The following is a 24445-nucleotide window of genomic DNA, read 5'->3' as shown; positions in this document are numbered from 1 at the left end:
CGACTTTAATCAAGCTTAATCTTGAACTTTGACGAAATTTTATTCACGTTGAATAAAAACATCGCTAGTGCAAAGAAATTAATCATTGCAAAAAGTGACAAATTTGAAAAATTGTCGCATGTAACATTCAAATATTTTAAGAGCGTAATAGAATATTTAACTTTTGCCAGGTAAATAAAGTGAAAGGCAATTTCAGATCTTTTGTAAGTTGTAAGTGACATTTTTTGCTACTTTTGACTTGTAAAAAATCTGAAAGGAAATGGAGAAATATTATTTCTTGTTGTGTCATTAAAAAGGACAATGATTTGACTTGGAAATAACTTGAGCATAAAAAGGCCCTTTTTCCATCATTTAAAGTGTGAAACGCAACTTTCAAGTTGCAATATTTAAGCATATGCCAAATAGAAGTTTATGAAACTTTATGTTATTACATAACTAAGAGTGCGTTTAATGCTGATTAACTACGTTTTTGACTATGATAGAGTTTAATGTATTTTAAGTGATTTAACACACACATCTGAGCTACTTTTAAACCATTCCAAGACAACTCGTCCCAACAGACAACTTGACCCAGAGCAACTCGACCTAAGACAACTCGACCCACAGGACAAATCAACCCAATACAGAAATTAAGCCCAATATGTTGGCTTACAAATAGTTCATACTTATGGAGCAAAATTGAAATTGTGATGTAAAATATGTCAAAATTTGAAAGGTTTTAGACAATTTGTCATTTGATCTTCAAAAGCAAGTTACGTTTAAATCAATCATGGCGTGAAAATCAAGTTTGATAATGTTTTAATCAAACTTGATCTTTTTTTTAATGCCTTACTGATGCTAACATCTTGGCATGCAAATCAAATCTTGACTCATCAAGCTTTTGTTATGTTCCATAATCATGTTCTTTGTGGTCAAAATGTTGTGTTTAGTTATTGTACTGGGTTGAGTTGTCTGTTGGGTTGAGTTGGCCGGTGGGTCGAGTTGTCTGTTGGGTCAAGTTATTTGCTGGGTCGAGTTGTCTGCTGGGTCGAGTTGTCCACTGGGTCGAGTTGTCCGGTCACCCTTTTAAACATGTGTATTTCACAAAAAGTTGGTCCTTTTGTCTCTATAACAAAGAAAAAAATATCTAGATGTCTTGGCATTTGAGCAAACATTTAACCAGAAAATATAACCACCATGTTGAGGCTTGACAATCATTCTAAATTATTAGTGTGTCTTCTTTGCGGTGTAAAAGCAATTTCAATTTTGTTCTTTTCTTGTTTTGAATTTTAAACGTGGTGACGGTACATAACTCATGTTTTGATATGAAATTAGTTTTCTCGTATTTAGAGAATCTCCATCACAGTCCAGTTTTACATAAACTGGAGGATCAACATGTTTGTGCAAAATAATCTCGCAAGACCAGTTTCCAGAATGACTCTCAGGATTTATTTACACCAATGCAACAATCCTTAAATTACTAATCCTTACAAAAATCTTGACACTCATGTTCATAATTGTCAAGATAAAGTTGTTTTACACCTTGGAATTGTTCTAAATTTCTTAAAAGATTGTACAAAGGAGCAAATTAGGAGAATTATTAGCTCGCAGGAATATTGTTTTCCTTTCTCAACATTAATTTTGAAAACTTGCAACCAATTATTTTGAAATGCTGCAATTTTTTCCCCGTGAATCTTATACAGCTGATCTAAAATCAAAGAACTATATTTGCTGTGCTCTGGTTAGAATAGGAGGCAACAAAGACGTAATATAACTTTATTGAGGCTAGGGAAAAGCGAAATTGATTGGAGGGATTACTCTGAGTACACGTGGGGTTAATGAGGGCTCATTGTGCGAAAGAAAAACAACCAGATTTTCAGGTTGGTCTACATCATGGGTTGAATGAGGAGAAAAGGGACCACAAAAAGAGATGTGTCAATAATCTGATGTATTTTACAGTCTGATGTTTTCCAATTGGTGTTGGGTGTCAGCTATTGAGGTGCTCTGAGATCCTCCACAGGCAGCTGATACTGGACCAGCATGAAGGCCATATCGGACACCTCCAATGGCATGTTCTTGTTTGGCGCTGATATCACAATCCGGAGGGAAGCATCATGGGTTGTGTCTCCAGGATCCTCACCTTTGACTCTGAAAGGACATCAAGTTAGTCCTTTGTCCGCTATGATTTAGACCAAAGGTCGGCAACAGCTGTGATGTAAAGACTCATTAACCTTGAATTGTGCGTATTAAGTAACAGCTGTCTCAACACGCCAGAGCCCTTTTTTGGGAGGTCACTACTCGTACATCAAAGCCTAAGTATTCCTTGTTGATGGTTTGAATTGGAAACCAACTATTTCTCCAGCACCACAGTTTCAAAAAGATGTAACATTATCATTGACAAATGGTCGTAAAAGTTATTTATTAACAAGAAAAGACTACTTTTTGGCTTTTGGTCATAATTAGAATTAGGGCATCACAATTACAATTTCTGAAGACTTGAAAGGATTGCTGCAATTGCATTACGTGAAACTTTGGTTCAACATCCCTGATTGTATTCAAAATTAGGTACTGATCTCTCAAAAAATGCCATGACGTCATAATGCCACTCGTGCTTTGAACTACTTTCACAATGGAGAGCTTGAAATGCTAGATTGCTGCGGTTCGTGAACACTTTCCATCTGTAGACTGCTTACACGTAAAACTATCTCTATAGCCTCAAGTTTGATTTTTCAAGTCTCATAAAACCTTCTCAGCTACCATTGAATATGTTGTAGCTCTTGGAAAATAACTTATTTACAATAAGTGAATGTACAAGTGAAGTGTAAGTAAAGTACAATAATGTAGAATTCTTTCCTTTGTAATCCCTACACTGACGGGTTGCTAGGAAAGTCCCAACGATGGCACTGAATTTGAGAACCAGCCTCTCTTCATTTCCTAGGTAGCTATGAGGCCCACAAATTGCAAGCCCAGTGGTTGCCGACCCTTGGTTAGACAATAAGAGTGATGAGAAGAGGACATATACTTGTACTCAAAGAAAGTTTTTTCAAAATAGTTGTACTTTATGTCAGACAATGTAGCAAGGAGAGTGCATTTATGAAAAATATGTAGAAAAATGTGAATTTGGGTGCCATTGCATGGGTGTTCCAGGACATTTATTTTGGTATTCTTAGTTTTGGATTTTTTGATAAAATGTGAGCACACTTGATATGATTGTTTGATTCAAAACTCAAACAAATATCATATTTATGTACAGATTTTGCCATGAACCTCTATTTGGCTTGTCGATTTTTTCAGTGCAGTCTGTTTGAAATCATAAGAGATAATTTAGCTCTAATATCTCCAACCTCAGTTTAAAAAAACTCCAGTCATTTGCATTAACAAATACCGTGCAAAAAGTATAGGATTCCGCATTGGCCCTGGTAATTAAATAATATGGCGCATAATAAGTCATTCAGTCAAATACTTGTGGCTTTGTATAAGAACAACAAATTTGCAGGGAAATACCAACTAAATTATTGAAAACAAACTTGGCGTTGTAAGTTGACAAGGTGAAAAATAACATACGCGTAACAAGTCATTCAAGGAGAACATCTACATATAACGGATATTAAGCAAATGCTTGGATTTTGTTAGAAAATTGACAAGTATCAGACAAAAGGGGGCAAACACTCTTCACAAAAGTGTATGTAGCATTTCATTGGCAAGAAAAGGCCAAAAAATGCCCCATTAAGCAGGAGCCCAGTTGCGTCACAGTCCATTCATAAAGTCCGAGGTCTTTGGCATAACACTCTTTTGTGAAGAGTCTGAGTTGAGTTAAAATGCGGAGAGAGGGAGTAAGCAAGCAACTCATCTAGGAACAATGATTCTCGGACCATAAATGATCCACTTACGGTGAATATCCCAGAACCGTGTGCTTTGCATTTGCTACCCGTGCTTCTCTGTAGGAGTCAATAGAGAAGGAGAGAAGGAAAATAAATAATTTTTAGGATGATGCGACCGGGTCACAGTTGAACCATTAAGGACGAAGTTCAAAGCATTCGCTTTGGTGTCCTTTCAGGAGTGAACCAAAACCATGTCAGGGAGTGATCTAATCTAAGTTGTGTGGAGTGAAAGGCGAATAGTGAAATGTAACTGTTCCATTTAAGGTTGATATAGGTAGGGACAGAAATTTTAGGCGAGTAAATTTATAATTTCTTTCGAGATTTATCAATTTTGTTTGAATCATTTTTCATCTTTTTCGTAGTAACGAGTCTAATGTTTGTACATTCAAATCGAGCACTATATGTCTGTTAACATATTAACATCGTATGATATGAAATGAATTTGTAGTGTTAAGAGAATGATTCGCATTCAAAATCAAATTTTTGATTCGCCAATTTTCGTGTCCCTAGCCATAACATTTAAGCTCTCAGTGATTTGGGGAAAACAGTGAGATCGTTCAAATGAGTTTCCAAGAATTGCAAGTGTTGGAGAATTGAACATGAAGAGAATCATTGTCTTCCGTGAAGTGAACTGAAGGTGCTTATTACTGAGCTGGTCTGCGTTTTTTCTTCACGCGTGTCATATCGCTATCCGAATCTGAATCGGATTCACAAGCCTCCAAAGACGCCCTTGGATTGACCACCAATCTTTTGGAGACAGAGAACGTTGTCGAAGAGAAGTGGGTTTTTGGTTAAATGACTACTAAATTTATCACTCAAACCTCGTTCTGTTGTTAACGGGGGATGCAAGGTGACCAAATGCTCATACTTTACCTGTAAATTCCGATGCAGAGCATGCCATACTTTGACGACGCCTCCGCAAACAAAACCCCAAACGGATAACCTTCCTCAGCAATTTTACTAGAAGGAATAAGAAAGGAAAATTCAATAAATGCCAAATCAGGATTAAAGTTGACAAAAACATTAACAGTATTTTGAGTACAAGCATAAAGTGCTTCCACAAATACCACCACGTATTAGGTAGATGATGCGACAACATGCAGCACAAAAGGTGACCTGCAGCCTGAACTGATAAAATATTTATTGTATTTTCAATTGACATGTTTCTGCAAAGGAAAGACTTACAGTCTAGGATAGAAATGGGATGTCTAGAAAAGTCAAATAAGACTTTAATTTCATTTTACAGCGTAACTGTCAAATCTCCTCCCTGACCTTTTTCAAGGAGACTATTTGACGCTATCCACACCTAATACTGATACAATGGGGCGAGACTCAACCCTCTAATCCTTGAACATCGATTACCAAGAATGACAACTTTGGTTTATCACGACGCAGGTTTGGTGAAAATGCTCGTCAAAGGTTCAATCTAGAGGGTCTCTACTCTCTAGTTCAATCTACCAAAGATCAACAGCTGTTCACAAAATTGCACCAATTCGTAGGTTGTTCACCTAAACACACTCCCTTGTAGAGCCACTTGAGCCACTCTGAAGCGATCCCGGGACTTCAATGTTGATGGAGTGGTATAGCCACCCCTTAGACCCGCCCCCTCAGCTAGAGCCAGCTCCAGTTCGATGGTGGCGCCTCCTGTCACCCAAGAACGGATCAGTCGCAGGGCCGAAGCATTGAAGTACGTTGTGGACATGAGGGAATCCAGGATACCTCGCGCCAAAGCTTGTCCCGCAGCATACGGTAGGGTCTGAAATAAAGATGCTCTGCTTGTATTCCTAATGGAGGGGAGGGAAGATATTTTGTAGAACCCTTTTCGGCCCTCCCCATTCCAATAACTGGAGATCCTCGGCATGATATAGCACAGAGCATTAATTATAGAACGAACCAAACAAAGAAATGTTTACCTTGTAAAGCTCTACGTCATCTAGATGAAGTTCATGATCATCCAAAAATCTGACATTGGTTGAGAAGGCCAGGTCCACGATAATGGGCACGGCTCTGGAAACAGGCCCCTCGGCTTCCATTAGGTCACCCAATATTGAGTTCCTCCGGTTCAGTTTGTCCGACTCGTCCAAGGAATCGTCTTCATCAACAAAGGTCATGGCCTTGACATTCAAGGCTGTGAGTATAACCTCTTTGTCGGCCAGAACCGGCTCTATTCTGGACGGAATCTGCAAGGCAGTTAACAAGCCGTTGATTTTACGAGAACCCTTACAAGTCGCACTCATTGTACTGTAGACTTTTGCGGTTGGTAAAGTTGAGGGGTCAACAGCAACATTGAGGTCAGGGGGCAAAAACCCAAATTGACATTTGCTTCCAAAGAACTACCAATGGTTCCTTTTAGTGGACATCCCTGGCATGTTTGCGGTCTGACCTCGGGGAACTTTGATTACCGATCCCTGCCTAAGACCATTAACAAGTGTAGCAGTACCTTGGCTGAGAGGATCACACACATGCGGCACATGTCAACTTTCACGGCCCGTAAGTCAGCCCTGCTTAGAGGAGACCCATTGAGAACGTTGATCTTGGGGAGATTCTGCAACAGCCTCCATTCTCCTGTAAATGAAACCCAGGTTGCAATAACAAGACCACTGTTGTCTTTCCCGCTTTTGGTGAGCTTACTTCTGAGATAATCCACATTCCCAACAATCACAACCTGGAGCAATTCGTTGAAATGAATGTTGGACGCTCGCAACGGCATCACCAGATTTCGCAATCCAATCAGAGGACTGTCGTCGTTGGCAAACACGGCCACAATCACGTGGTCCTGGAAAGTATAGTCGAAATTGGATTACGAGAACATTGAATTAGTCTTTTCAAGTGAAAAAGACGACGTTTCTTGATGAAGCTGTCCAAACAGAACCCAATGGCCTGCTTTTTCCTGTTTCACAATCTATTAAGACGCTCTTTTTACCTGGAGAACTGTCATTGCTGCGTCTTGGCGGTCCATGAGACACTCCTCAATGCCTCTACTTGGACACCAATGGTACATGCCTGTGGAATCGTACTGCATTTTACTTTGCTCAACCCCGTCGACGTCGATTGATGTGGCTGTTCTAGGCAATTTGTTCCGCTTCTTTGTTCCATCTGCAGTCTCTTCGCCTTCGAAATCCAGGATCTAGGCAAGCAGTATGTTCATAAATATCGAGATGAATTGAGCCCTTTTGTCATATTGTGACGGTTTTGAGACATTCCTACTATATTGGTGCTCCAAGAAACAAAAAAGACAAGGTCTTGGAAACGGACCAACGACGGTCCAATTAAGAAACAAAAAGGATTGAGTACTGTTGCAAGGTTCTAGACCAAACAGATGGAATCAGTACTCTAATAATGTCTTTTCGCCTCAAGGCTTGATCTCAAACCTTTGCCAAACATTTCGGCCCACAATATGCGGGTGCATTGAATTCGTTTCCTTTGAATGCCTATATGTGTTTTTTGTGATTGTCGGTTGATATGGTGTTCAAAAATCCCCATAATGGCTTGTTTGCGGTTTTCAGCTGTTCTAACCCAGTTTGTGGTCTCCATGCTTGACTTTGTCTAGAATGTTAATTAAGCTTGTATATTCATACAGGTAATCAATCCTTTCGAGAAAGACTAATGGTTCTCATTCGACACATTCTTAAGAAAATGTTTGGTATTTTGATCAAAGGTTATGTGACAGCCAAAACTTCAAAATACATATGCTCCAAAAAAAACGGCTGTTTTCTGTTTGGAGTTCCACTTGAAAATAGAATGGAGGTTTTTAATTTTTCATCGAACCTATTTGCGCTGGCGATTTTAATTGGTCTTGTGACAGATTAAAAAGAGGTTGGCCCAAAAATGTTTCTATGAAGGCGAGTTTCAAAAAGGGCAGGGAAATCCATGTGCACTTTAATTTTGGCCAACAATATACTTTACTCTTGGTCTTGATGAAGCTTTTATAATGGAAGGCCTCGACCTCAACGGAGGATTAATTATTGCAATTACGTTGGCTGAATATCCCTGGTTGATCATTACAGTTTCGACAACATGTCTCGGAAAGTAATGAGCTTTTTCTGGAGCATACTGGATACTTAAGTAGAGATATACCTTTCTTTTGTTACATTTCTCACTCCACAGCCTTTGAGAGCCTTTTGTAAGCTGGACTTGAAAACATGCCTAAAGCTTTCTAGGAGAGGTCTTTCGTTAAATGAATGACATTCATGACCAAAGGGTCTGTTGTATGTATGCCAACCAAATATCGAAATATGTGTCACTTGGTCCGATTTCCTTATACGTGATGGCAAGCAAATTAATGTATGTATTAGGTGCCACTTATTGGTAAGACAGACAAGAGTTGTTTGTTGCAATACGTAAGTAAAAATGTGTACATTTTTACTTTGTTGAATATTGCATGTTTTGAGCAAGAACGCTCTCAGAAGTACCTTTCCAATCAACACTCATGCTTTGTTTTCGTGACAAAAGACATCACTAGGCCAAGCCATAGCTACGACAAGGAAGAAAAATAGTTTCTCAAAGAGCTCTTTGTAATATGAAGAACCATCAACGAAGAATTGCCATATGTGAACACATATTTGTGTGACATTTGACAGTAGATTGCTTGCTAGTCACTTTGGCAATGCAAATGGGTGGTGATGAATGTATAAACCGAATTTAAGGGCTCGTGTTCTTTTTAGCGCACTAAAAGCGTATTGGTGAAATTACCTAGAATGTCGCTAATAACTAAGTTTAACTTTTAGCCAATTTGAGAACTTAAACGTAGGTAATATTCGGAGAAAATACTTTTTTATTTCCTTTTTTTTGCCCTGCTTCAAGCTAACATTGATAGATATATGTCAGATTTTAATAATTTTTGACCGTCATGATCACTCTTTTAACAATTTGGTCACTCATTGGTCAAAAATGAACCTCCAGGGTGGCGATTGATTTTGCATACATGTCTTGCCATCTTAAATCCGACCTCCCTTACTGAAAAATTCATAATTCCTTGATAATCTTTCTATTGCGTCAAAAAAAACACAAAACGTAGCTTTCTTTCACATTTCTAGAATATTTAAAGTGAGCAAACAACACCGGAATTAAGCGCCTAAGATTGCCAGCCCAAAGTCAATGCCAAAGACGAATGCACCACAAGCTAATAATTGATATTTTTTTCAGGAAACTAAGTCATTATCTAAATTCAAGCGATGTCATTAGTATATTGACTTCCATTTAACTATTCATTATTTTTCTCAAAAACATTTATTATGACTCAATCAAAAGCCTTGGATCTGTGCATTTCCCCCCTTTTTTGGCTGAATATATTGCTGTAGCTATGTTGTTTTTTTCAATATTATCAATTAGTCAGTCAAAACCGACTTCCTTTTTCGGCAAATCTTGTCCTCAATCAGTTACCTCTTTGGCGATTTCTTAACCTATTTCTTCAGGTATACATATAACTAAATAATAATAAACTTGCCAGTAGCGCGTCAGAAAAGCACCCTAAGAAACAGGAAACAGTTACCGAACAATAGTAATGGGCTTGAAATAGAATTTCTTACCACAGAGTAGAAAAAAATGCACTAAACTCAAGCCATATTCGCCAAGGTAAAAAGCAAGCAAGCTAATTGTTCAACTGAAAAGACCTGGAACTTTCGGCAATTGTTTTTTCTTGACCAAGAACACCATAAAAAGTCAGTCATTAGAATTCTTCGCTCTTCTATGGAACTAGCATACCTCTTCAACTATATTGTGCTTGTTCTTGCGGCGGTGAATGGTGCCACTTCGTCCTCCTTTCTCCAAATGCCTGACAGCGGTCCGCTTGCAGTCGCATTTGGTGACTTCGGTCTCGGATTTGATGTTTGCATGACATTTCCGGCAATAAAACCAAGCCCGTTTAGCTGAATCTGCCGAGTCCGTCATGAAAAGACCTGTAGGGCGAAGCAAGTAATTTTACAATGAGGACTTCCATTCTTTTGGCCTGGGTTCGGTGAGTCCATAAGGAAAGTTCCGCCTTCGTTGTGAGCGTAATTTTTCATTGGTGGTCTCAAAACCCCATGCAATTTTTTAAAAAAAAGCACTTTTCGCTCACCGATTGCATTTGGGTTGATCACTTTGTCCTTGGGATTGATGTAAATCTCGCCTCCTTCATATTTCCTGGCCTCAATGGCGAGTAAAAGGAGGTTCAGTTGTGTGTAACAGATCTCAGCCACCTGATAGGCAAATGAGGTTTTTTAGCTGCATGATGGAACCTTGTCGCAATGTATCATAAAAAGGCTCTTAAGACCGGTTACCTGTTTGAATTGAAGGCCAACAAAGGTCGGTGAGAGGGTTTCTGCCAAGATCACCTTGTTGCATGCGGTAAAGTAATCACGTTTCCATTTAGGGACGTCTGTAATAACACGGATACAAATGAGGGATCAGTAAGTATGGACGCAAGACAGGATCCCACAAAAAGATCAATCCCACAAAAAGCGATCTCAGAGAATGTGTCAAACTTCAAGAAAATCAGCTGTGCAAGGCTGATTCCGTAAACTAGGTGCATGGGAAGGGGATCCAATAGTCTATGGCAATTGCCCTCCAATGAACGAAGCAATTGGTCCGACCGAATTCTGTGTTATGGAATTGGTCATGCGGGTTTAAGGACACAAGGAAAACAATCTCACGCCACGACACGGCACAGACAACTACATCTTGGATTAGTTATTGGTCAGTACTCATGATTTACCTCCTGCATGGCTTGACGGTCTTAGCACTGAAATTCAAAATTATACACGGTTGGTTATCAATTTCCAACTTGAGAAAATATTACATTTCTACAGTTTGAGTATACATATTTCTTGTACAAGAAACTCTTTTTTAATGAGTTTTGACTATTTCATCAACTCTGCAATTGCATTATTCAGCTTTTGCCAATATCTGGGGGCAAAAGGGCTGAAACTTAAGGGCGACACACTCTCAAGTGACCTCTGCGAAGTGCAACTTTGATCAGGCATAGAAAACAAAAAGACACTAGACTGCTTAAGCGGAAAGAATCTGTGGCGGAAAAGCATGTTTTCAGGTCAGCTGACGTTGGGGGTCAAGGATTAACGAGATTTTTAAGGCAAGTGAGATTGTTTCCATGATAGTTCATAATTCTCGTTTTCTTCTTCTAATATTTTTGGAATCTTAGAAATACACATGTAAAGAACGATAGTCTAGGGCATCTTAATTAAAGAAGATTCAAGAAAAAATTAGTGCGGCAACCCTGATTTTGTGCAATTTGATGAGGAAGAGTTAAGACAAACATTGTACAACCAAACTTCACTGGACATAGACTGAACTTGTCTTTTAATTCAGTTTACGGGCTTTTTGAATCAAACAGTATTCTGATATTGAACCAAGATATTATTAGTGCAGTCACAGAGAGGGACCAAAAATGACATACTTTTGAGTTTTGTAGTACAACTCACTCAATAGCTTCGACTTCAATTGACTTTCGAAATCGCCCTCTACTGGCGGCTCAAGAGTGCAAGACTGGAGATGATGCTCAATAAATAAGCTTCGTACTTTGGTAGGATTCTTGTTGATTTTCTTTGACTTTACTTCCTCTCTTTTTAGCTACCCCTCATTGGTTGGCACATTTTTGGCAGATCATTGGATATCCATTAATTCATTCTTCAAGTCTCGTGTTTATTTGGTTCGTGAGTGCTGCATAAACAAGCCATAATAGTCCAGAAAGTCCGTTGTACGAGACTCTTCATCCATGACATTTTGTACTCGTCTGATTATGGTCACCCAGGTCAAGTTGACCCGAGAAAACATGGGCATTTGCCTTCTCCCTCTCTTTCTCCTTCCTTTTTCTCTCTAACTCTTGTGATGGCCTGAAGGAAGAAACACTTTTTGCGCAAGACGTCATTGTCGTCAAAAAATAAGTTATTGGGACATGAAATCGTAAATCATATTGATTGCCCTCGGTGAGCAATGCTATGATGAGGCATTCTGGATTTTGTTTGCAATCTCCCCCAAGAGCACCTGAATTTGGGCCCTTGAGCCAGCTATGTACCTAGGAATTAGGGGTCAAGTTCAACTTCAAACCATTTAACTCCTTCTGATTGCTGGTCTTAAAAAAGTGTTGCGAAAGTCAAGTGGAACACATAGTTTGAAAGAAATGACTGTAATATCAAATCCATCTAACCTTCTATCTCTGTTCTTGGCCAAGCTCTGTCTTGATTTTCTCCATGAAGTAACAAAGGAACCTTTCGGAACATAAAGGAACTCCTGCATAATCACAGGGGCGTTATCGCGTTGCTGAGATTAGGAACAAGGCCCCCCTTCAAATCCCCAAGCTCATCAGTGCCATTTGACCTTGACTGAGATGTGGATGATTGCTGTGGAGCTTACCTTCATTCAGGTCTGGAGAGCTGATTATGACCAAATTCGATACCAACGTGGAGAAACCGGGAGCCAGACAAGATTGGGCGATGAAGCCCAACTTCAGTTCATTTAGACACACTGCCTGATCATCACGACGCCAATCCCATCCTAAGAAAGAAATCCATTTTTTGAACAAGGGTTGACATGACCTAGGGGTGTCATTAACGATGGATTTGGATACAATTTGGCACTTTAGACAGAAAATGTATGAGGCAAACTCAGAGAAAGCAAATGTCAGAAGCAAAGGCGGTTTCTCAGGCTTGCTAGGGTTGAAGGTTTTGACTATGGTTTGAATATTTTCCGGGTTTTTATCAAGCTATTCATGCTAATGCTTATCTTTTTGCACTTCACAACAACCATAAGAACTATAAAATTCGGCTTAGAGCTGTTTTGGTCATTTCAACGAGTGTAATATACGATAAGCTTCTTGAAAATCTTGCTAGATGTTTTGTTGCGCAAAAAGAAAAAGAACCAATGTTATTTATTGAAACAAATATATATATATATATATGCGGGTTTGTGGTATTGATTTTCACTTGAACCAAACGAAAGTAAAATAGGATTTAAAGCATTTATAAATGTCATGTCCTTTCGTGAATTATTCATTGCTACCTGTTGGATACCTTTTCACAGAGCTTGCAGACTATCCGTCCAATGAATTATTCAGACCTAGCTCTGTAGTAAATGCCCTTTGGATTGAGCAACAAGCTCATCAAATAACTACTAGTTTGCTTACTGCACATATCGCATGGCAAAAATGATAATATCTTGATTCAAAGATCAATATCTATCCTAATGAAACTGCATAGTCTGTGCGCATATACGGATATTTAGATGGGTGTCCACAACCCAGTCGATATTTGATTATGACGGTTTTCTATTTTTTGAGAGGTCGCTTTTTGTTTGGAAGGCTTTGGATTCCAGGATTTTATTATTTTGATTTTGATTTTAGTCTCAAGGCTGCGCCAAGATAAATCGGATCTGAGGATGGCCCTTTATTGCTCGAAAGTTCTCATAGTTTGTCTGTTCACATATGGAGAGATTTTGGGGCCTGATTACACGGCTCACGGTCAAAAGACGTGACTTGCCTTTCAAATTGGCCTTCATCCAACCAACAACTTCCCATCAAGACGTCTTTCTACAGCCTTGATTTTTGGAGCACCGTTCAGGCGATAAAACTTAAGTTCTCTCTTAGGAAATGAGCCTTCAGTTTGAAGAATATCAACAATGTTTCCACTTCTGGCCTTGATTGCTTTGTTCCACATCCGGGACTCTGTTCATTAGGCTCTTTGCTTCGAATTTGTTCAAATTGTCAAAATGTCAAAATGTGTGAATCCATTTGCCGAAGTATCAATTATTCAAGCCAGGAAGTGGAAGAACAGATTCTGTTTTCGTGTATTTCAGAGAATCGTTTCACTGACCACCGCAGTTTCCAAGTCCCAAGGGAAATTATGGGGACAAAGAAACCGCTAAGATGCTCAATTTGATTCAACCATTTCTTAACTATTATACTTTGGTAAGGTTCTCCCTTTAAAGAAGCAATGAAATTGATTGGTTTAAGAAAAGAAGTTTGTTTGAAACGTAAATAGGTTTTGGGCTGTAAGATTTATGGACACTTGATGGATAGACGAACACAATTTGTCTAGATTGATCAAAACCATTTGATTTGGCTGGACAATTTTGTCTGGCCGACTAGCATTTTCTTTCCAAAGCTTTCACCGGTAGATTTTTGTATGCACATATTTTCTCTTATATTGCAACTACACTTCAGTTATTTATGGGACATCAATGAATTTCTGTCACCTATTCAGCAACCACTAATCCATTGGAAGCTCTCAAGGATAATGTAGTTCCCAATTTACCTTTCATCTTGAGCTAACGAAGTGAAATAATCCGATAGGGAAAGTTTCCTTCCTTAGAAGAAGAGGCTCACCTGGAATGTTGAGTAGGTAGCCTTTGTTGTGGTACATCATGAGTTGAATGATGACCCTGGTGTCCTCACAATAGTTCTTGAGACTGATCACTCGCATGATGTTGGCGGCGTCTTCCACATCTGGCTCCTCTGAGAATTTATTGGCCAGCACTAGACAAGCAGCCGCTTGGTTACACCGTACTCTCTGAAGGTCATAAGCATTGAGCATTGATCCCCTGAAAGAAGGAAATACATCCTCTCAGCATGTGAGACTTTCAGGCCGCAGTTCCAAACTTCCAAGGCGATAAGAGCTGAGAAGTTAGGGGTAGAATCAAGAATAAGGGGTTGACTGGCTTTATAAAATTGGTCGGCATCAAAGATAGTTGAGGTGACAGAAAGAGAAGCATGATGATTGATAAAAGACTCAAAGTGTGAAGTATTACAGAAGTTGGGCTTTTAGATTGTGTTTTTTACTATATTATTGAAATAAGAAAACATTGGTCAATCTAAAAGTTTCATCAGCTGGTCCGTCAACCATGATAAATACCAAATTTAAAATTTTTGAAGTGATCTTTTGGCTTTTACTTTCGTGTTGAAATATTTCTAAGATTTACTTTTTATTGTTATGATCATCACTTTTGGCGCAGGAGTCTTCAGATAAATATATAACATTTTCTTTCCTGAAAAGATCCGTCTACACCGAAAGCTGAATTTGTAGCGTTTAGAAATATTAAAACCGATAAGTATTTTAGCTAAGCTTTGTAAGATTCGAAGATATGACGAATAATGACATTTTAGACATCGATTCAGATCAAAGAGGGGATGTGAAAAGAATTAATTCAACTACCGTGTAAACAAGCTACTGATGTGATTCAATCGAATAGAAGTGTGTATAAGAGAATTGCCGCCTTTTTTGAGCGGACAATATTTTTGAGCCAACGTAGTAATAAGGGGTCGAATGTTTACCAAAAGGCATACTTGTGTAAATTTTGTAACACAGCTTTTCCGATTATCTTAGATTTACTTAGCTCACGGTGAACGTTAGTCGTGATGTTTGTCTTTGTTCTTTCTCTTTAGGATATGACAACAAAGAGTCAAAAAATGGGCGCCAAACTTGAGTTTTCATTGCGTCTCCTTTGCTGTCACAAGCTTGATATGTCCTTGATATGAGACAAAGAGACAGTATACTGATAGTTTGATCGCAGCATGAGGTAGTGCCCCCTGCCGAAGTCAATATATTGGTTAAAAGATGTCCAATGTTAGTGTAATAGTCCATCATTAGTAAACTGAATCCTAATACACTGACATGGATGGGGATCCCCATCTCATAAAAAAGTGCCGTCTTTTGAGCGCAACAAGAGTGGAATGTGGAAATGAGATGTTTTGTTAATGAGTTGCATTAATGATGAAGTTACCCCAAACAAACAAAGAAGGGTCCTTGAAAGACTTTGCCTTAGAAACGACGTCACGCTTGGTTGCAGATGCATTTGACTAAACTTGACAAATGGAGTAAGACAAAGGTCGGATGCAATTTCAGCTGGAAGCCTGGCCAGCCTTTTCTCGCCTCCAGAGGTGTTTGTGTAAGGTGAGCACCGAGGTATTTGATTTATTGGCCTTTGTGAGCTCGCAGTGAGGGTTTATGGCTTCGCCCAATCCTCTCAAATACCCGAGAGCCTGCCTTCAAAAGTTACTCATCATGGTCACGTCGACTCAAGCCTCATATTGTTATTACTTCATGGTGGGTGGGAACGAAGAAACGGTCATTGTTTGGTATGAAACCTTGTCAGGGTGTGTGGTAGGTTCAAAATATTCCCCAGAGATCACATACGAAGCATTTCAAGCCACAAACTCCATCTCTGAATTGCCATGTTCCCGGTTTCCCAACCAAATTACTCTGCCAGAAAATTCGATTTCATGTACATAGTTGCACGCACAAGTCTAGAAAGCATTTTTTTACACATACATCAATCGGTAGTTCCCCTAATTTTGATTTCACGCACATCGTCTCTCATCATGATGTTCAAATTAAGAACCCAAATAACTTGGTGAATGTGTGTTCTATCCCACGGGAAAAGAGAGGTTAGATCCGTTCCTAGTCGTCAATAGTTTCCCAGCCATCCATCTACTCTAAACCTTCACTCACTGTTCTCCCCAGTTCAGTTCCAATTCTATCTATAAGTATACTTTATGTTCTCTCTCGGCGTTGCTTCAATAAGCATCTAGTCATAATCTGACAGCCGATATCCGACCATGGAACGCTATGGGAGCGTTTCAATGTTTCAAAGTATGCCTAAATCCAAAACATGTTTAAATATCTTGAGGGTTTTTTGAGTTGCTTGGAGCTTCAAATATGAAACAATATATAACAACACTAAGTAAAGAAATGTTTTTTAGTCTTTTTCATTCATAATCAAATTTAAAGTTAAGAGTGAAAATGTTCCACCCAAGATCTGTAGGTTGATACATGGAGTCCGCCAGGACTGGAGAGGAAAGCTTTTTGAAACCTCGCTAGAGTACGTTTGAGCGTTGCGTTGCCTCCTAATTGGGTACTTGATCGGGAAGAAAGAGTTGATTCAGCACCTTCTCAGAGGGCATGGACATGATTAGGATCTACTAGCGATCTACTAACGAGGTTTTGTAGAGCTTTCCTCGATACGGTCTCTGACGGTCTCAATGGTAAATGTGAGTTAAGCTGTTAATCCTGTTTTGGGAATGGGACGAATCACTCTAAAATGGACATGGATACTAGAGATAAGAACTAACAAGTCGTAATTGAGTGAACGGCAAGCGTTCTTCTTCAAATAAGACTTGACCCAAGGCGTTACAACTATGTATTTCAATTTTCAGCTCGATCAAACGGCCGGATCAAAAGTTACTCCCACTCAAATTTCAATACTTGACTTGATGAATGAGTTAGCCCTTTTATGTTAATTGATGGCGTTCATCATGCGCCCATTTAGGCACTGCCATTTAAGGGAATATCATTTTGCATCCAGACGTTTGATTGAGTTGCAATTTGAACCACGTAATTACAGTGAACTGGGACCAGTTTTGCTTGAAGTGAAAAGCAATGCAGTAACTTATTTTCCACCTTACTGTCCGTTCACATTACAGTGGTTCATGGGAAAGGCCAGAGTGATTCTCAAAGGGGCGTGAGTCTAACCTTTGGCCCATCCCTTGACTCCAAGAATCCACAGTTGAACTTCCTTTACTCCACTGGCCTTGGAGGCTAATACTTGCTCAAAGAATGAAAACATCCAGCCAATATTGGGTCAAAAAAGTTAACCTCAAAGGCCTTTCGGACATAGTATGTGCGCTTCATTGTCAATCGCATCATGATACTGATTAGAACTTCCTCTATTAGAACTTTTTGTTTTTTACAAAAGACTTCTTGAAACCTTAAAAATGTGTTTTGTCTAATATTGTGACTAGTATCTTGGATTTTTAGTACCTCTACTGTTTTGAAAAGTGCCGTAATGACCTCCGGAAATTCGTGCTGATATTATCAATCAGCTGCTACTTAGAGAAGTCAATAGCCAAAGAAGGCACACCAAGTTTCTTTGGCATTGTTTCCCATTGTAGATGGCGCTACCATCAACTAACTGCACTAGATTATTCTTCAACTTACTTGAAGTATTGCACGCGAGTATGTTCCCTCTTCAGCAGACCCTCGAATTCCAGGTCGGGCTCTAGCTTGTTCAAAAACACGACCTCCACATCCACGTCATCCCGTGCTGGATGAAAGAAATCGCCCAAGAAGGTCTGCACACTTTCGTAGTTGACGTTTCCGGCCACAACAATGAATTGCCGACCATCCGGCTCGTATTCCCCAGCAAACCTACAAATAACAAGAGATAGTTTGAGGAACAGCGGAAACTTTTTGTGTCGTGAAAGGCACTTGATTATCTTGTTTCTTCATTGGCAAACCCCTTTTGGAATAGTTTTCTTCTCGTCTGTTACGCCTTCTGGTCTTAGATGATACCTCTAGAACAACTTTTTGAGGGCAAGAATTTGACTTCGAAGTAGTTTTACCTACCTTGGTCTGTTCCCTACAAGTTGAACGATCTCCGGGAGGAAATTGGCAAACATCACCAAAGCTTGGCACACGTAAAAGATGATAAAGATTCGGCCCCAATCAGTGACACAAAATATATCACCATAGCCAACCTGTAATGGATAAATTGGGTAGACAGTCGGTGAATTGGTATTATGTAAAGTACGTTTTCGACAATTTTAGCAAAAACAACCAGAGAAGGTTGTTATTGAAGGCTGGCTATTACCAACATCGATTTTCGAGGATGTTTTACTAGAGAGAAAGATATCAGTTTATTGAATCTATGTTTTGGCTCATCAAAGGATTTGGTGGGCATCATGAAAAAAAAATGCATTGTTTTCGCCGTATTAGCCATTTGAAATTTAAAAAAAAAGTAGTCCGTCATCCTGATTTCGGGCTTTTTGTGGAAGGAGAATTTAGACAAACAGCACAGCCAACCTACCCGTGGTATAGACTGAATTGGTCATTTTATTTCAACTTGCCGGCATGTTTTTGTAAACTGTATTTTATCATTGAGCCAAGATTTTAGGACAGTAACATCACTACATCAAAAGTAACGCCTTTATGGCACAACTCACTCAATAGTTGAAAATTCAAATGCATCAAGGTGTGAGTTGGCTGAGATGTGTGTCTGTCCAAATTCTTCCTCCATAAAATGCCCACAGTCAGGGTGTCGCACTACATTTAAATTTCCCTTATTTCACATAGGGAATAAGTAAGATACGTCTACAAATTTGTCCAAATTTATCAAAATTTGTCACAATGGCATAGAAGGTTATCAAATGAAAAACCTTTTGATCCAGCTTCCTTGTAATTGATTTTAGATGAAGTGGAGAATATTTATTGCAAATATATTTCTTGGGAAAAACATATGAAATTCATCCCGTGAAAGCATGTCATTCGTTGCCAAACGGCTAATGTTTGCTGTCAAAGAGTCCAAATTCACTAGAAAAAGCACATTATAACGCTTGCCCTAGAATGTTTGGGGTTAGGTTTGTGTACTATTTTTACAAATACTCCCAATTGGACTTACCGTGGACATGGTGATAAACATGTAGTAGAGACAGTCACCGTATCCAAGATAGGGATCGTGTCTGTTTTCGTAGTTTCTCCAGGGATCCCCCGAGTTCTCAAGGAAAAAACACAATCCCGCACAAGCCATGACCTGTTTTGACCAAACCAGAACGAGAGAGAAAGGGAGAGAGAGAGAGAGAGAAATGAAGAAGCTATGCATGAGGACTAGGATTACATGGATTCAACCTTCAAAGGCTTGAAAGGCTTGGGTTGTTTGTACTCACAGAGGCAAGGAAGATGGAGCAGAGTTTGGTGAGACGAATCTCACTGGACAAATTGATGACACGGACATATACCAAAACATCGGGGAGATTCATGAAAATCAGGGCGCGAAGAAATCGAAGGCCCAACCAAGCTCGGTCATAGTACACTGAGGACAAATTATTCAAGAACAATTGGAGTATTTGCATGATGATTAGAGCCCGGAGTATGAGCGACTCTGGGTTGGACACTAAATGTATGTTATTTGGCAAAAATATATCAGGTCAAATTTTGAGGCTAGATATTGCATTTCAACGTTTTGGACTATTTGAAACGTTTTCATTTGCGAGGGCATCATTCTGCCTTGAGATTGATTAATAATTCCAAATTATGCCGTTTCATATGAATGGCTGTAACGCACGGTTCTATAAGTTCAAATATTTTCTCATGAAATCTTATGACATTTGCACCCATAAAAACTTGAGTTACTAGGTTCTTTTTGGAAATCACACTTTTGGGCTGTTTTGAGACCATCTATTACATATCCTAAGCATGATATGTGGCTTTTCACGAACAAAATGAAGGTGAAAATCCCAGAGTCCTTTATTCTGTCGTGAGCGGTTCACTATTCATAATAACCTTTATTGCGACTCATGTCAGATAGTAAAATGTGTAAAATTAAGCATAAACAACATAGGTAAAAATCCATGCAAGAATAAAAGAATGAAGTGATCAGGAATGATGCAAAGTTGACTAGAATGTGATATCACAGCAAAGATGACTAGAGTTGGTTCAGTGCACATGAAAAAATGACAGATTGTTTGTTTGCACCTACGTAGAAGAGGTAGAAAGCACTGAAAAGCCCAATTGCAATGGTGCCTCCAGGATTCTTCAACAGGATCCCCATTAACTTGCGAGTCCTTTGCATAACATTGCAGATTCTCAAGCCTATCTATAAATAGGACTAAATTGGAGGTCGTCCCATGAGAGAAATGCTATTGCTTTGTTAGAAATACGAGCTTTTGTGGCGCCAAAGTGAAATCAAAAGTGAAAGAAAAGCATTGCAATATATATTTATTTGAAACTAGCGGCTTACAAGTCATGAGTCATTTGAAGAGTCGCATGCAAAAAGACGCGAGCCTTACAAAATTTCTGATAAAGAAATAAGTGAACAGACCCGGCTAATAGTCCCAGTCGAAAAGGTCGAAAAGAAGCCCGCAAAAAGCCTTTCTTTTCTCACCATTATGATGAAAGACCAAGGCGTTTCTCTTGTTTTCCTTGAAGACAAGTGCCAGTTTCTTTAACATCTTGTTTCAAAGGGGACATCAATATATATATACAAAGAAGACTTCGTCCATCTGTCTTGCTTCTTCCAAAAGAAACGTTAGAGACTTCCATACGACTTTCTCTGATCTTATTTTGCTGATCTAGTGCTGGAATTTCAGTTTTTTGCTGAGTCATTGAATCTCCTAAGATGCCCTTTTAACCTTGAAAGAACCGATCAAAATTATTTCTCCTTAAAAAGCTCATTATCGGCGATTGGTCCAATTGAAAAATCGGACATAAGTACAAAGACGACAATTCTATCTTATGATCTATTTATTCTATCTTATGAGGCTCTTTTCACCGAGAAAGCCATGAATAAATCATAGCAAGTTCTCTTTTTTTTCTTCCGGAAGTCTGTGCCATCCGCACGAAAATTGTGTTTGTACTCACCAGAAAGATAAACAGGAGGAATGGTGAAGAAGTCGACGAGACTTTCCAATGAAATCATGAACATGACCTTGTCGTCTGTTGCGATGAAGCGAATGATAAAGTAGAAGATAAACACAATGCTGAGAGCGAAGTCGATCTGGAGAGTGATGGCATCTTTCCAGTTGACGCATCGCTCCAAATCCAGGAACTCGTGAGTATCTGAAAAGAAATGGGATGGATAACCAACGAGGAGCATCCATTTGAGAGTTGGACATGCATAGATTTATTACCTACAATCAGTCTCAACCAGAATGTACTCACCGACAGTTGAAAAGTAAAAAAAAGGGCCATTTCATTTCCTTATTTGAAACGGATTCGAGGTTATTCATTTACACATATCAAAGGATAATTTTGAAGGTTTAGGTGATCCCATTGTCTTCTTACCGCTAGCGGCAAAAAGGTTGTCATGGGCCGTTTGGGCAGTTTTAGGCGGCTGGGACTAGTTTGGGCCGCCAATCGTATTTTTCTTTTTTAGCACTACCATGGCCTGAATCATGAATGCTATGATTTGAGTCCAAACATAGAGGCCAAGAGGTGCACATTTCATTCATAAAATATCCATTATATCGCTAAAAAAAATATGTGCTTTAAGCACTTAAAAATCGTTAAATCCCCGGAACTGGTTACCGATTGGCATTGAATTTTGCCACTGCCAAGGACGATCAGGTCAGTTGATTCAATAACTTTAAATTTGAAATGGTGTAATTGATACGCTTTGAATGAAATGTAAGCCAAGGTAGGTGTTGTCTATGTTTTGGTTCAAGACTCATTCATTCAGTTCATGGTGGAGCTAAACAAGCAAATCCACGGCCCAAACTAATCCCAGCCGCCTAAGACTGCCCAAACGGCCCATGGCACGTTTTTTGCCACTTGCGGTAAGAAGATAATGGAACCACTGAAACCTTTAAAATCATTCTTTATCATAAGCCGAATTTTGTTATCACTGTAACATGTTTATCTTCGCCATACTGGGAACAAACCATAATCGTTGAGTCCATATACCCAATTACTGCCCCAGATTTAACTCTGGTCCAATTGTTTTTTTGCTTCGAAATTTCTTTTTCATTGCTTCATTTTGAGCCCAAAGCTGCCATTAATGACAAACATTTCTCTTTCCGTTTGATGAAATAGAAAAAATGTGATCCAATGGATCTCATTCAAGTTGGTTAAATTGAGTCGCGTACATTCGATTTGTACAAAAAAATGCACCCTAAAGTTGTGTTAGCTTTTTAATGCGAACATGTTTGTGTCCAGTTTCTTTCCAACAACATGCCTGATTTGAATCCTAACCACATCCTTTAACTCTTTTTTTTTTCAAACAAGGGTGTAGTCATGGTGGCATGGTTGCCGTAGATTCTCCTACTCTAACCTTCCTCCAGGATACGTTTAGATTCTAACCACACCCACAGACTAATATGGATATGACATGCCTATCGGATATGTATATGTGGAACATTTGATGCCTGGCCTTACTGACCTTAGAACCCCAAATAATGAACAGATTCAAAAGGAATTCAGCATCTTCAAGAATATAGTGTACAATTACATCTTGACCGGTCATTTTTCGTCTGTAAGCAATGAAACAGACGTTGGGATGGTCTTGATCAAGCACTTCCATGGTAGACAGGCAAGCCTGTCCATAATTGAAGTAGTCCTATTTGCTTTGCCCTCAGGTCTCTTTGACTTATTGTTGGAGTGTATGTAGAATGAATGTATTGACTAGGCAAACGAGCAAACAGTGTCATGTTCAAAATCAAACGTACCACAAATCAACAATGGGTTAGGTTTGCACTTATAAATGATCTAGTTCTTGCCCTCTTTGTTTTGTCGACTCTAATACCACTCATTTTGATTCAACTCTAGACCATCAATCCTCTTTCCAATTATGTTTTTGTCGCAATTACATTTTTGGACCAGGGACGTGTTCCCGATATTCTATAATCTGCCAACAAACTTTATCGCTTTGAAACGTTTGGGGTGCAGTGAGAAAGGCTGGTGGACAGCATGTCCAATATTGATTTTTACACGTCCCCTCATTGCACTTGTGAGAAGTACTTGAAGCAATTGGTCGAGAATGGCCCAAATTGGCGGAGTTGTTAGGGATGATTCACACAAAGACAACTGTCAAGCGATTGAAGTGTCTAGGGACGACCAGACCCGTTCTGCATTGTTGAGGTCAAGGACAAGGTCTTTTGGCAGGTCCATATCTTTTTCCAAAAAACAAAGTTTTGGACCATTCCGTTTTTGGTCTAAAATTTTGGGAATGGAAGAGAGACGGCATGTTGAAACTCCTCCACATTTTGCACAAAACTTTTGTTGGAGTTACAAAAGTTCTTCCATGAAGTTCTCTGGAAACTCCATTCTCCTGCTTCAAGTCCTCATCTGGCGATCAAGTGGTTTTAAGAACAATGTCTCCAATACTTAGCATCACGTCAGACAAAACCAAGCCAAAGGCCAAGTGTGCAGTAGACATTTGTTGCTTGCTCACCGTAGATGTAAAGGCCCATGGCCACAATGGAGCATACAAAGGTGAACACCACGAGGATCCTTCCCGTGGTGGTGTTGCCGGAGATTAGATCTCCGGCCCAGTTTTGCACATTAATGTACATGGACGGCTCCACGAGAAGCTTTTCGTCAATGTTCTTCTGCTTGCGGGCCACACAAGGGGCCGACAGGATTCGAGGCACTAAGACAATGATGAGGGCGGCGAAGAACGTGGCCCCGGACACGGCCACGTAGAAGCCCGCTTGTCGATCCTGCATGCATTTGTCACTGAGCTCCTTCAGGATGACCTGAGCCGTCTCGTTGACCGCCATGGCGACTGCACTTCACCTAACTTGACCCGGATCTATCACGCCTGGAGCATCCGGAGTCCGACTGGAAACTGATTAACTGGTTTGAACTTGCCACGAGAAGACGACCCCTTTGGTCCGTTGTCCAGAGAAGCTCGTACTGAAGGTCGGTCTTCGAAGGTTCTTTCCTCGTTCGTTCGAGCCCCGCGGCGACAATAGGCCTTTCCTACTGATTCGCATGGCCTTGGCGGCACAAGAAGGTGGGCCTGTATTTGTACACCTTCCGACCAAGACCCTCGGCTAATCCTCCACTCTTTAATCACTCCTCGTGGCCGTCGGAAGTTCGCTTGAAACAAGTTGGCGGTCTTGGAAAAGCTGTGCATATACAGATGGCCTTGAAATGCCAGGGGAATGA

The 24445-nt window shown here is 39.7% G+C and overlaps 1 protein-coding gene across 4 annotated transcripts; it reads right to left on the bottom strand.

Moving 5' to 3' along the window:
* Window positions 1–1741: 1741 nt before the first annotated feature.
* On the bottom strand, window positions 1742–24211 carry LOC131892409 (calcium-activated potassium channel slowpoke-like). 4 transcript variants are annotated; one of them, XM_059242270.1, is made up of 20 exons: window positions 23727–24211; window positions 21200–21397; window positions 19507–19652; window positions 19242–19373; window positions 18191–18321; window positions 17783–17992; window positions 14176–14390; window positions 12210–12350; window positions 10555–10581; window positions 10121–10218; window positions 9919–10039; window positions 9564–9757; window positions 6784–6987; window positions 6492–6636; window positions 6301–6425; window positions 5774–6040; window positions 5369–5616; window positions 4734–4820; window positions 4509–4607; window positions 1742–2127 (listed from the first exon to the last, which is right to left on the bottom strand). In XM_059242270.1, exons 1-20 carry the CDS (start codon window positions 24052–24054, stop codon window positions 1971–1973), a joined length of 3273 nt encoding a protein of 1090 aa, XP_059098253.1. In that variant the 5' UTR covers window positions 24055–24211; the 3' UTR covers window positions 1742–1970. The 4 variants fall into 4 exon arrangements, with proteins under 4 accessions (XP_059098253.1, XP_059098256.1, XP_059098255.1 ...); XM_059242273.1 differs by lacking the exon at window positions 4509–4607 and adding an exon at window positions 3870–3917 and having other exon boundaries at window positions 23727–24210; XM_059242272.1 differs by lacking the exon at window positions 10555–10581.
* Between the last annotated feature and the right edge of the window lie 234 nt (window positions 24212–24445).

The sequence above is a fragment of the Tigriopus californicus genome, chromosome 12 (genome assembly GCF_007210705.1).
Source record: "Tigriopus californicus strain San Diego chromosome 12, Tcal_SD_v2.1, whole genome shotgun sequence".
Lineage (NCBI taxonomy): Eukaryota > Metazoa > Arthropoda > Copepoda > Harpacticoida > Harpacticidae > Tigriopus > Tigriopus californicus.
Note: the sequence above shows the minus strand (reverse complement) of the source record. Positions and strands in the feature narration are given on the sequence as shown.